Source organism: Ammodytes marinus (genome assembly GCF_949987685.1).
Source record: "Ammodytes marinus genome assembly, chromosome: 3".
Classification (NCBI taxonomy): Eukaryota; Metazoa; Chordata; class Actinopteri; order Uranoscopiformes; family Ammodytidae; genus Ammodytes; species Ammodytes marinus.
The window spans coordinates 23,875,503-23,888,644 of record NC_137232.1 but is presented as its reverse complement, the minus strand read 5'-3'; the positions used below and the strand labels follow the sequence as shown (position 1 = coordinate 23,888,644).

Here is a 13,142-nt window from a genome sequence, read left to right as displayed (position 1 = left end):
GTCGCAGCCCAAAAAGTGCCAAGAACACACCGAGTCGACTACTGACTTTCCGTACGCTCCATAACAGCAGGCGGCGATAATCTGTTTTGTGGCCCAAAAAAATACGGAAGCCGGAAATGATGGGACAGCTCTCTAGACCATAAACATAGATAGACATACGTATTTATATTTATGGACCATAAAGAGCACCATTTTTAGCAGAGAGGATTGTCGAGCATGGTGTCGAGCAGTCAACAAGGGTTGATGCATGTGAGTACTTGCTGAACGAAACAAACAAACACATTAAAACAATGGCTAGCTGTTGTTAGCTGTTTGTGCTACCCGCCTCACTTCCGGACTTCACTGATTCGCTTGCCCTCCACTAACCAAATTGCTCCGACTGAAAGACTGCCCGACGCCGATTGAACATGTTCAATCGGCTGAAAAGAAGCCCGACGACATCTACGACGGACGACGTCACCGAACACACCAAACAGATTTGTGTCCCCGCCCCCTCTAGACTCTCCGACCATGTCCGATGGTCAATTATCGGGCCGATGTGTCCTGGCCTTTAAGCCAAGCTTTACTCAACTATGATAACTAAATAAGAATAGGAGGTAGGCTGACTAGTCAAAATATTATTTCTGCAGACCCTACAGGCAGCTTCGTCAGTGTAGCTGCTGTGGAGTAATGTTAGCCCTTTTTTAATTTTTACCCAAATATTGACCTTTTTTTCTCTATTTTACAGACACCTGGACAGAAATTCAGGGGTCTCTTGTGGCAATAATGTACAGAGCCAAGACCAGGTAAGGCCAAGTGCAATAGACAATACACATTCCCTATTTTCAAATATTTTTGTGTCTACGTTTATTTAATAAAAGTTCATTTGAGTTAAATTTTGTTTCTCATTTTTAATTTAAATTAAATGTTTTTATCAAACACAAAAAAATGCAACAAAGTGATATCGGTATTAAATATATCGGACATTGCCTCATCTGCTCTCTAAATATCGGCGATAAAAAAGAACAATATTGGTCCACCACTAAACAAAATTAATCATTAATTAATTCATCATTACCCTCAAAAACAGCCAAGAAAAAGTCACCTAGGCTTGTAGAATGTGTCAATCCTGTCCACTTTTCATTTGCCCTTGTCTAACTGATTAAAACTGATGTAAAAGTAAATACTCCCACCCTCCCTTGAGGCATAGCCTAATACAACTGTGGTGATGATGGGAGAAAGGGGCTGATTGAAGCACAGAATGGAATAAAAGATGTATGTGACTGAAAATGTGTGTGCGTGTGTGCGAGAGAGTGAAATGGGACATGGAAAGAATGAACAGACCAAGAGTTTGTGTGTGCCTGCCAGAGTGACGTACAAGTGTGAGCCGAGTCTTAAGGTTCCCGTTTACATCTAGTCACTTATTTGTTGGCGACTTTCATTAGTCAATAGATTTAAAACAGACAATCGACTAATAATGATAGAGATTGAGCTTCGAATGCTCCATTCAAGAAAACTGAAAGACAATTTTGCTACACTTTTGTTGCCTAGATAAATATTTGCTGTTCAAAATGTAACCACTTCATCATCAATGACAAAACCCTATTTCAAGAGTGTCGTTGTGTTACCATCAGATCATTTAATATGGTCACTACTCGCTAAACATGTACCTATTGGAGAAGCCTGGATCATCCAATGTTTGGCAGTTTTGCCGATATATCTTCTTGCTGCCAATCCCATAGGCTGAAATATTTCATTTGACTTGACCTTGACTTTCAAACTTTTCCAACATGCAAAAGTTGTATCTCGTCTTTATACAGTTGCAGCAGTGCATGTGTTTGAATGATGCTGATGTACAGCCTTTACACTTCTGATCAGAGCTTTAAATTACTTCTGGATACAGTATTTATTTTATTGCACGGTTCAGAGCAGCTGACACAGCTTTCTCACTATCAGCGCTGACTAGATGGAGTACAAGCAAACAGCATTATCAGGCAGGGATGCCAGATGCAGAAGACGCATACAAGCAGACCGAGCTGTCAGAACTACTCATTAATATGTGTATCATGAGGAAACAAATTCCAGTGCAGTACAGCAAATTTAGATAATATCAATCAATAACTATCTTGAATATCAGACAACTCTTGTTATCCAGTACGGATATCAAGCATGTAGACTCTTGTATTTGATGCTTTCGATTTAATTTTATTATTTATGTTGGCTGACAATATAAAGAATCTTAACCTGTATGGATCCTGTATGTTTTTCCCGCTGGGATGAATAAAGTACTCAATCCATCCATCTATGAAGATATCTCTTTAGGCTCTGTTAAGCATTTTGACATTATCATTTTCATATAATTGCCGCATCATTAACATAACATAGGATCAATGATAAAGGATCAATGATAAAGAATCAATGTGTTAGTTGAAACTAGGGATGCACCGAACATTCGGCCACCGAAAATGTTCGGCCGAAAATGGCAAAATAAGTCATTTTCGGTTTCGGCCCGAAACAGTTAAAAGGCCGAACAAAATTACCGAATATTGACAAACTAAATGACAATAAGGAAATATTTTTTTAAAAGAGCTGCGCGCTTGCAAACCAGGAAATGGAAGTAACGAGAGACGTAACCGTGTATGCGAGTCCACGTCTGGTCGGGAGCGCGCAGCAGGAGCAGTCTGTAGGCTGCGTGCATGATTATGTCAGAGTCCAGTGTGGGAGCATTTTTTTCAAACTGGATGAAACACGGCGCATTGCAATGTTTTAAGCAGCATTAAGATAAAACGCTCGTCCAAGACTGATGTTTTATCACATTAGAAACAGAAAAGCCTTGCGCGAGCGAAGCAGCGATTCACCCAGTGAAACTAACGGTTGGTAACGGTGTCATTCACAGTGACACCTCGCCGGTGAGAGCCGCAGCGCAAAAAAAATCTTGTTTGACGGCGAAAATGATAATCATATGTCCGTTAGCGCTGTGGGAGAGAGGGGGGGCACTGCGATCTGATTGCATTGCTCGAGCCTGAATACATTTCTTTATATGTCCATGGAATACATAGCCATCTCGGCAAACTGACAGCGTAACTAAATATATGTCCAGTGAGCCGCCTCCCCCCGTTAGTTTCAGTCTACAGCCGAAAAAGTTACAATCACCTCAGCATGGACATCGTTTAAAGCCTCTCATTGTTATGATCATTAGGCTTTGATGCACATTCTGAAGTCTGATCATTACGGTGGGAGTTGTGGTGCAGTTTTTTAGAGCAACTCAACCTGCACTGCATTGCAAAAACAGAAAAGAAAAAATGGCAATAAGTCGATCTTTTTGTAGATTCTTCCTCATATAAGTCAAGGTACAAATTTCGGCCCTCCGCCCTGCTGTATAAATGCGACCATTGCACAAGTTGTACAATGGGAAAGCTAGGCTAAGCTAGGCTAGGCTAAGCTAGGCTGCGACCGGATCGCCGCCGCTATTATTATCCTAAGTCTGAGCGTATATCCACACTTTATTTCTGTCTACAGTAACGTGACTTCACACACTGTGTGTGTGTGTGTGTATGTCTGATCGCTGCTCTCACAAAGAGACTCGCTCACAGCCAACCTGTCACACAAACACACACACACACAATGGGAAAGCTAGGCTAGACTAAGCTAGGCTGCGACCGGATCGCCGCCGCTATTATATATTATACACAGACATAGACACAGAGGTGAAGCAGTGAGCAGCAGAGTGATTTTTGTCAGTTTGGTTAACAGTCCCAGAGATGTTGGACTCAGCGCGTCGCGAGATCAACCGGCACATCGAGGGGACAGTAAAATATGGCCCTCTTACTGCAAGCTCCAGCACTTCTGCTCTCAATTCACCGGCCAGTGTTGTTGTTGTAAAGCAGCTGACCGGCGCGGCGCTAAATGTTTAAGTCACACCTGAAGCTGTTTACAAGCACCTCTTTCATTCCGGAACGCTATGTAAAAGGGGCTACTGATGCGCCAGCAGGCCGGCGTTGCTTGGTTCTGTGTAAATAACACAGAAGCAAGCAAAGCCGGCATATTGGAGTGATGTTGTTCCGTCAATATGCCGCAATCTCTGTGTAAAAGGGGCTATTGACACGCCCGAATTAATATCATTTACTGAGTGCATGAAGGCGGTAGTGGCAATCGCCGTCTGAAAGGGAAATGGAAAAATAGACTCCACACGGTGTGGATCACTGCGGTCACGCCGAAGTACCCGTTGGAGAAGTGGCGACCAGGGAAAATTTAGTTTGGTGGCACAGTGTGAGGGTAAAGGCGTCAGAGTGCAGCCTGTGGCGCTCTCTGTGAACGCTGTGGCCGAAATAAAAAGAAGCGATCCGACATAAAAGTGGACGCAAAAAAGTGCATATCCTCACACAGCAGTGTTTGTGCCACGAGCGGGGGACACTGAGACCCCCCATGAGATACAGATTCGGAGAATGCATCCCGGTGCAGTGACAGCCGGTGGAGGGTTAATAATAAACTTCACAGTCCCTTTCAAAACAGTTACGACGTGCTTAAACACAAAGAAACACACATAGATAAAACGGACTAAAAGCCGCGAAAAATTAGCACAGTATGTGATGTACAGTAGGCTTATGATTAGTGTATGAAACTGTGCACTCCTGTCTGCCTGACTGAGGCATCGAGAACAGCGTCAGAGTAAAAGTAATAGGTTGTATTCCACCTCAATATTATCAGAATGCAGTGTTTCCCCTACCATTATACAGGCCTGGTGGGGCCGCCAGGCCAACGGGACCCCACGCCAGACCAAAAAAAAAAAATGTAATTCTATTTTTCATTGATTCCGTAATAATCATTTGCGAGCGTCTGCGCGGCACTGTCGGTCTACCCCTCGTGTGCGCCTGTCTTTACAACCTCTCGTTTGATCATCCCATCATCTGATCTGTGTGTCTGCGTGTGTGTATGTGTTCTGCGCGCGGCGCGATGCGCGTGTGCATTCGGTGCGCACTTTTTGACACGGAAGCCAATGAGCAGGAGCATGACTAACAAGCAAACGTTGAACTAGTGGCGAAAATAAAACCAGCGCCTGCTCTATGGAGATATTAAGGACTCAGTCGTTGAACAGGAAAAAGTGCTCAACCAATCTGTATCAACAGCAGAGACAGCGCTGAAAAAAACGGCATGCACTCGTTTCAGTAATTTTACAGAAGTGCCACACTGCTACTGCCTTTGACATTCTCAGAAAAGCATTCATTTATTTTCAGGCGACATATTAATTAATGTATTGTTTTAACTGTTAAGTTATCTTGAAAACAGCAGGACATAGTAGGCCTACAAGCTTTATTTTTTTGTATTTTCAATGCTAGGACTAGCCTACTTTATTTTTATGTTTTAAATTGAGAAATAGGCTAGATGAAATATAATGGTCGGAATAGGGAATTTGCCTTATGTATCGCATGTTGATAGGCTAATCATGATGTGTAGCCTATGTTAATTCATTTATTTTCAACAAGGCTATTTGCATAAAAAAAATATAAAGACATTTTTTCAATAGGCTAGCTTCAAGGTGAGGTGATACAGATTATTCCAGAAATTAGTACTAGACAGGACCTGTCTATATTAGATCTTAGTGTTTATTGTTTTTAATTGAAATCCACATGTTTTTCTTCAATAGTTTACATGGCTTGTGTCTCCAAATTATTACAGAAAATAGTTATAGGCAGGACATATGACAGTTGTTTACAGAGCACAGAATTAAACAGATTTCGCCTCTCAAAGTGCACCAGATTGATGCATTTAACTTTAAAAGGATAAGGTTTCTTCTGCAGGGGCATGCCCCCAGAAACCACTAGAAGGTCCATTCTCACCCAGCAGGATCTAAAAATCCTGTGAGAAACACTACATGTACAAACATACTGAATGTGAAAGTATAACCCTATGCCCTCATTTTTAACGGGGCTGTCAAAAGACGCTCATCCCAAATGGGGTTCGTTTTGGTCAATTTCTTCTGGAAATTTGGTACGCACGCGGTGTGCATACTCTTTATCAGCTCTTACCACCGGGCCTAAAAAAAATTCTAGGGGAAACACTGATCAGAATGAATCCAATAACATGCAGATAGGCTATTCTTTAATAACTGCAGAGCTTGTTCAAACGTTTTTTTTTTTTTGTTTTTTTTAAATTTGCACTCATATCTCCGTTTGTAGGCTATTTAAGATCCCAAGTCGTTTTGTTTTTTGTTGGTATCACTCCATGGTAAAATCTTTGGAGGCATTTTTTTATTACTTGTAAGAATGGCTTCATCCGTTTTGCAAAGGAATTCCCTATATGATAGACCTACATCAGGGGTGTCCAAACTAAGGCCCGCGGGCCGCCCGCTTTTTATTGGCCCGCGGCCGATTTTAAAAATATAATGCAATATGGCCCTTTGAAAAAAAAAAAAATTTTTTTTTTTTTTTTTTTTTTTGCATTTCTTAGTTAACCCACTAGTGCAGGGGTGTCAAAACTGATTGATTGGCCCTTGGCACATTTTAAAAATATAATGTAATATGGCCCTTTTAATTTTTAAATAATCTAAATGCACTCATTATATTACAGAGAAATATGTCCCATAAAAGAAAAAGAGCAACAAGGCCATCCCAGAGGACCCTGCATAATATTTTAATTTAAATGAATATTATTATGGAAAATCCATGTGTCCTTCTCCAATAGCTTCTAATTCATCTGACACAGTGTTTACATTTTTTTTCATACAAAATTCTTCAACTTTAGCCTCTTAATTTCCCTCTCAAAGTGCACCAGATTCATGCATTTCACTTTAAAAACTTAAAAAAATCTCCCGGGGGGGGCATACCCCCGGACCCCCCTTGGAGGGGCGGGATCTCGGCTGGATACTATTTTCACCAAGCTGGACATTAGACGTAAAAGCAGAAAACACTGGGTGTATTAATGGCATTTAACAAGAGGGGGAATGTATCTGTTTAATGTGCAAGTAAAGTGTTGCCGTGAAGAAGGATTACAATTTACGAAGACACTATGAAACTAAACATCAGAGCAGCTACATGTCTTGATAAATGTGTTATTTTTGCAAAGTGGCCCGGCCCTTCGTAGATTTTTCTGTATGTGGCCCTCAGTGAAAAAAGTTTGGACACCCCTGACCTACATGGTTTATAATAGGCCTATATCTGGATTAATTTTACACAAATACATTCGTTCTCGCACTTCATACATGTGCCGACGGAGTTGCCGTTTCTCCTTTCTTCACTTTCTGTGCGTACGCATGGGTCAGAGTTTGCGTGGAGGACCGCACATCTTCCCGTCAAGTTTGCTTTTTATAAATCCCAATGTTTGTGTAGAAATTGGCGTGCGTCCTCTTCTGGGCGTACGCCACGTTTATAAATGAGGCCCCTGGAGAGGAGCATACAGCAGACAGACATTTACTCCCACTGAAAGCTATTGTTTACTATTAGTGATGTCACCAGCACCACTTACCGGGAGGGCCTCAGGGGGGGTGTGGGAAAAAAACGTGGAGATCAGCAGAACTCCATGACAAAGAGCTAACAGCACACTACACACTGACCCATCGGCTGGCGGCCCAACCCCAATAGATGTTGGATGCACGCTCCCACCATGGCCAACAGAGCGAAAAAACAAAATCCACAGCATCACACAGCAGGGCCAGGGGGAAAATACAGATGGACTTAAAGAAGGAGGAAGAGACACACGGACAACGCCATTAATCAATAAGTCATCATCATCTATCAATATGGAAAACAACCACCAAAACTGCTGCAGTCTAAACAGTAATTCAATTCAAAGGCCAACTCTAGTTTTTACAAGTACAGCGCTAGTCGCTTTTATGGTCTACAGTCTGCTGTCACACTGTTTTGCATTTTTGTTTTTTGCATTAACATCATGGTTGGCCTGTATCATGTTCAACAGGAAAAGTAACAACTGTGACTTTTATAAGACAAAGCTTGTGAAACAAAAACAACCAAATGAAAAAAACTACCTCTTAAAGATATTAACCCACTTTGTCTAAAGGACAATCAGTCCTTTTTGTAAGACTGATTATTTAATACACCAATGTGAAATATTCTCAAAAACTACTAAATTTTTTTTTTTAAGATTTTTTTTTAAAGATTTTTTTTTTGGCATTTTTATGCTTTATTGATAGTGTAGAGACAAAGTTGAAATGGGGCAGAGAGGGGAGTGACATGCAGAGAACGACCGCGGGCTGGAATCGAACCCGGGTCCGCTGCTGGCCGAGGCCCATGGGGGGGACGCCCTACCAACTGAGCTAAGGGCACCCCTTAAAATTATTTTTAATATTGTGTGGAATGTATGAATGAATGTGTGGAGATGTATTTAGTATGTGTGGCACCTTCCAAGAGTAGTACTCTGAATATTGTATAAATTGTTAATGATACAACGACAATAAAGGCATTCCAAGTATTCACATGCAACAGCAAATAGGACCAAACATATTAACTGTATAATAGTCTAAGACACAACACATTGTCTGTCTGTCGCTGTGATTGAATTACCTATTAATTGCAGTTTATGTCAACACAGATTTGCTAAAGTGATTTGTTCCATATCACTGATGAAACCAATCAGAGATATAATGGTATCTGCATCGGTTTACACACACACACACACACACACACACACACACACACACACACACACACACACACACACACACACACACACACACACACACACACACACACACACACACACACACACACACACACACACACACACACACACACACACACACACACACACACACACACACACACACACACACACACACACACGGTGCCAGCCACTATTGCCATCATTGCAGTGGGGGATGGGGGTCATGTAAAATGGGGCTGGGCTTTAGCCTCAAGCCCTAGCCATGAGGATATTTCAGATCCCAACCTGTGCCAAAAAAAACAGAAAAAAAAAAGCTTCCCTCTACTCCAAATCCACCATACACATTCCACTGTATTTGACCTGTTGTCCTTGCAGGTATGTGGGATTCAGGTTGGAAAGGCTTGACATAATGCAACAGCTTCACTCTGTTTCACTGCCACAGTGCATCAATAGAAACTTCTTTATTCTAGGGTGAATTCATCCTTGTAATGACTCCATTACAGAATATTGACAACGTATCGATCACTGGATTATGGATGGTATACAGCCTGATAATTCTCTACCATTTAGTGTGTTCTGCAGTTGTATTTATTAAGCCAGCTGGTTTTAACCAACAACAGTCTCCAATTTTTGAGGTTATGTTGACAGATAAGGTGATTACTAGACCAGGCTTAAGACTGAATCCAAATCCAGAGATTGTTTTAATAGGAGTAGGCGAGAAGGTCAGCCTAAAAGCTTAGAGCTAATAGTGATGTTCAAAGGTGTACAGGGATCACAGACGGCTGATCCCTGTAATGCAAACAGTGGCTGGCTTCCTCACTCCTTGTACAAGTAGCACTTTACTATCTGTCTGCAGAGAGGTCCATTTAGTCATGCTGAGATCAGCAGAGTTTCCATCATGATCTGATGTCCTTCCTTGCTAATTAGATTATATAACACAGTTATTACTGAGCAGATCACCACAAAGAAGTGCTTTGATTGGACCATGTAAAACACATCTTCAGCAGACTGCTGGTTGTGTATCTGTAGAAACTTTCACTATATGTTATGTTTGATCACCCTGAAGGCTCAACGTGTGCATGTGTGGGGTGCAGACAGGGCATTGATAGAATACAAAGGTCGTGGTCTACTGTACCTGTCAGTGAAGCTGGACTGTATGTCACTCATTGGGCTTCCGGTTCTAGATTTGCAGCAAATTATATCCGATTAACATTTTCCAGAGTGTGATGAGGCGATTTCCCGGCGCGTCCTTCACTGGCATTCGTCTCATGCGGGCAGGGATTTTGAAGAATGGTGTTGAGAATAAATGAATTGCAGGACACTGTCGGTGTTGTTGCTAGTCACGTCCGAATAGTATAGGGACCAATAACACTACATACATGCTATCCGTTCAGCGTTCACCAATACTCCTTGTCAAAAATTTTGCAGCGTGAAATCTACAGTAGAGACCTTTAAAAAATTAACCGGGGCCTCTGTCGTATTATAGTCAGATGATGTCCTACCCCGGCAATAAACAATATCTTCTTGGCAACAACAATAAATACAATGCGCCAGATGGCACAAGTTGTCGTGCATGTAGGAACTCTTCGTATGAATCCTGTGCATTCACATCCCAGTTTTCCGCCGATGTGAATTGTGTAAACAATCTGTATTCCAACGTAACAGACACCTTGGCCCAAGCGATGTAACCCGTCTGCCACCACCCCAGCTCGGCCTGAATGGCCTCGGTTTTTCTAAATGATCTTTGAAGATGCTAAAAATTCCTCCAGTCCCATTTGGTTTTCCCTGCTCCCAGAAATGCCTGTATGCGGCTGCGGGGACGACTCTCCCGTGACCATGAGATTCGCTCAACACCGACTTTAAACGACCCGTGTTACACGCGAGCAAAACAACTGCGGCTAATGTTACACTGACGTTACATTCAAAAACAAAACTGGTTAGATGATCGTTTAAAAATAAAGCTAGTTGTTGTTGTTTTTTTGTGGAGAAGTATTTTCTCACGGCTAGCTTACTTTTGAATATCGCCAGCTACCAGCTAACAAAACAGATGAGCTTTCAGCCAAAAAAAAAAAAAAAAACTTTGCTTCGTATGCTCTTGTCTCGAGTGCAAACTAAGCAAACTCCCATTCACAACAACGAGCCGGTTAACCAACGAAACATATAAATAAAAAACACTACATCAATATTGACTTGCTTGCGATATGTCTCCGTGTTATGTCCTTCAAAAAGTCTCCTTGACGGAAAGAAAATCCAGTGAGTCGGTTAGCTCAGCGCAGCGCTCCTTGACTCCATGTTTCCACGATTCAGTCGTTTCTCGGCAGAATTCCCGTGGATGAGAGCGGGCTAGCTTTTTGTGGCCAGCTAACGGGACATAAAGTAACACCAGTCCTCTGTAAACAACGACAGAAAAACACACCGAGACGCCTAGAAACGTCCAACAAACGTCAAACGCAGTTTTGTTTCCGAAGCGGGACGTTATTTGTACTAGGTTAAAACTTGCCGAAAGGTACCAAAAATTCCCACTTTCTGCCGCTAGCAACGCCCTAGCCAGCTAGCTGTTGGAGACCACTAGCGCTGCCTTCCACTAACCACTTCCGCCGGGAGATGGGAAAAACTCATTCTGTTTCGGCATAATATGAGAGAACAGTCTCTGTTGCTGGTTGAAAATATCACAAAAACAATAATAATGATACCACTACAATCATTGTTACTACTAGTAGTAGCTACTAAAATAGCCTATGTATGGTACAGTAGGACTACTTTGTGTGTTTATGGAGAGAAGGCTATGCCTAATAAATATATAAACTTTTCATGCAACCTAAATCGATTTTTCAATCAATTAATCAACAAACAATGTTACCGCACACATTTGAGGGGTTTTTACACAGTTGACTGCTGCGAGTACAGAAATCTTAATTTTTATAGACTTTTATGTTTTATTTTATACAGGCTAAGATGGCTATAGCCTTTACAAAACACTGAAACTTTGCATATTAGACCTGATACGTTAGTCAATTAGCCTATAAGTCAATAGACAAAATATTTTCTACAGCTTTGATAATAGTTGGAATTGTTTTTTTAGCCCACTTGTCAAATATTGATACTTTTTTTCTCTATTTGCTTAGGTTTTACAGACAAAATAGAGTCAGTAACAGGAAGATTATCTTATAATTAAAACATGTAACTTGCAGCTCTTATTCATATGGTATTAGTCTATTTTATTATCATGATTATAATATGTTAGTTTACACAGAGACAGAGAAAGCATTGAATGTTGTGTTTTGTGCTCGATTAACCTTAAAAAAATGATAGAAAAAAAATCAGGAACAACTAAGACACTCGATAATAAGTAAATAATCAAGCAAAATGGCCATACATTCTTTGGTTCCAGTTTCTCAAAGGTTTTGATTTTCTGTTTTGTCTTTGTTACATATACATTTATTGAATGTTTTTGGTTTTTAGACTGCTGCTGTTCAGACAAAACAAGATATTGGTGAAACTCGTTATTCAGGATTTATAGAAAGAATCAATTGCATAATAAATAGATTAAGTGACGATGAAATGAAAATCAGCCATTGTTTACACATGTAATGTTTGCTTGTTTGCTTTTTGGGGACACCAGTCTTTATACTTAATAAGAAGAGTTGTTCCTTTAGGTGGTTCATTAACTTGATGATTATTTGTTCTGTTGTATGATTATGGTTTTCTTTGCTCGCTGCCTGTTTATGGCTGGACTGGCAAAACATTCATTGTGTGCAGCCTAAAGTCCAGTCATCTCCGTTATTTACAAGAAGACACTCCTTCTGAAAATGCGGAAGATACTGAGGTCTATCTGGAGGCTTTCATCCATATATTTGTATTTAGTTTGACACTCATCTCCAAACTTATGCTGAGACAGTGTGGACAGATCCATTAGAGACCAGAATCCATATTAAGTGTGATCAATATTCATTGATCTCATAAGTAGTCCAATTAGTACATGTTTTTGAATGACTGTCAAAAGCCAATTTGCCCAACAAAAATGTATCAGTCCACATCCTTTTGATTAACCTTCAAATAGACAGTGCTTATTTGAAGTGTGTGCAATTTTTTCAACATTGTAGCCTACTTGACATGCTGCATGAATAATTATCTTTATGTGATTATATCTTAAATGTGTTGTGCATTGCAGTCCAATTTCATAATGTATCAGGGAGCTGATACTCCAATATTTGCAATAGACTGTTTATTACATAGACTACCATTTTAAGTTTTGTGTGCTCCGAAGGTGCCAAATGCAGAAAAAATGACAACAAAAAGTTAAACCGGCCACTTTTTCTTAACTTCAAGCATAATGTGTCACTATTTTCGGTTGACAAAGCATAAATGTTTTTTTCTTCTTCCTTTTAATGTCTGTATTTAAGCGTTGCTAAATGACTGACCTCACGTGTCCTCCCTGATCATTCATATATAGTTGATATGACACCATCATGTGGACAGTTTGGGGAACTTCAGTCTCAGTCCAACCATTCATCCGTGGCATTTCACGACACAAAATTTAACTTAAC

General features: G+C 40.8%; 1 protein-coding gene across 3 annotated transcripts in view; it reads right to left on the bottom strand.

The window, feature by feature from the left end:
- arhgef12a (Rho guanine nucleotide exchange factor (GEF) 12a) overlaps window positions 1-11,161 on the bottom strand; it is a 52,332-nt gene extending 41,171 nt beyond the window's left edge. For all 3 annotated transcript variants that reach the window (XM_080025052.1, XM_080025054.1, XM_080025053.1), the window contains exon 1: window positions 9,731-11,161. In XM_080025052.1, the coding sequence (XP_079881178.1) occupies window positions 9,731-9,762 (32 nt within the window). In that variant the 5' untranslated portion in view covers window positions 9,763-11,161. The remainder of the gene's footprint in view (window positions 1-9,730) is intronic.
- Between the last annotated feature and the right edge of the window lie 1,981 nt (window positions 11,162-13,142).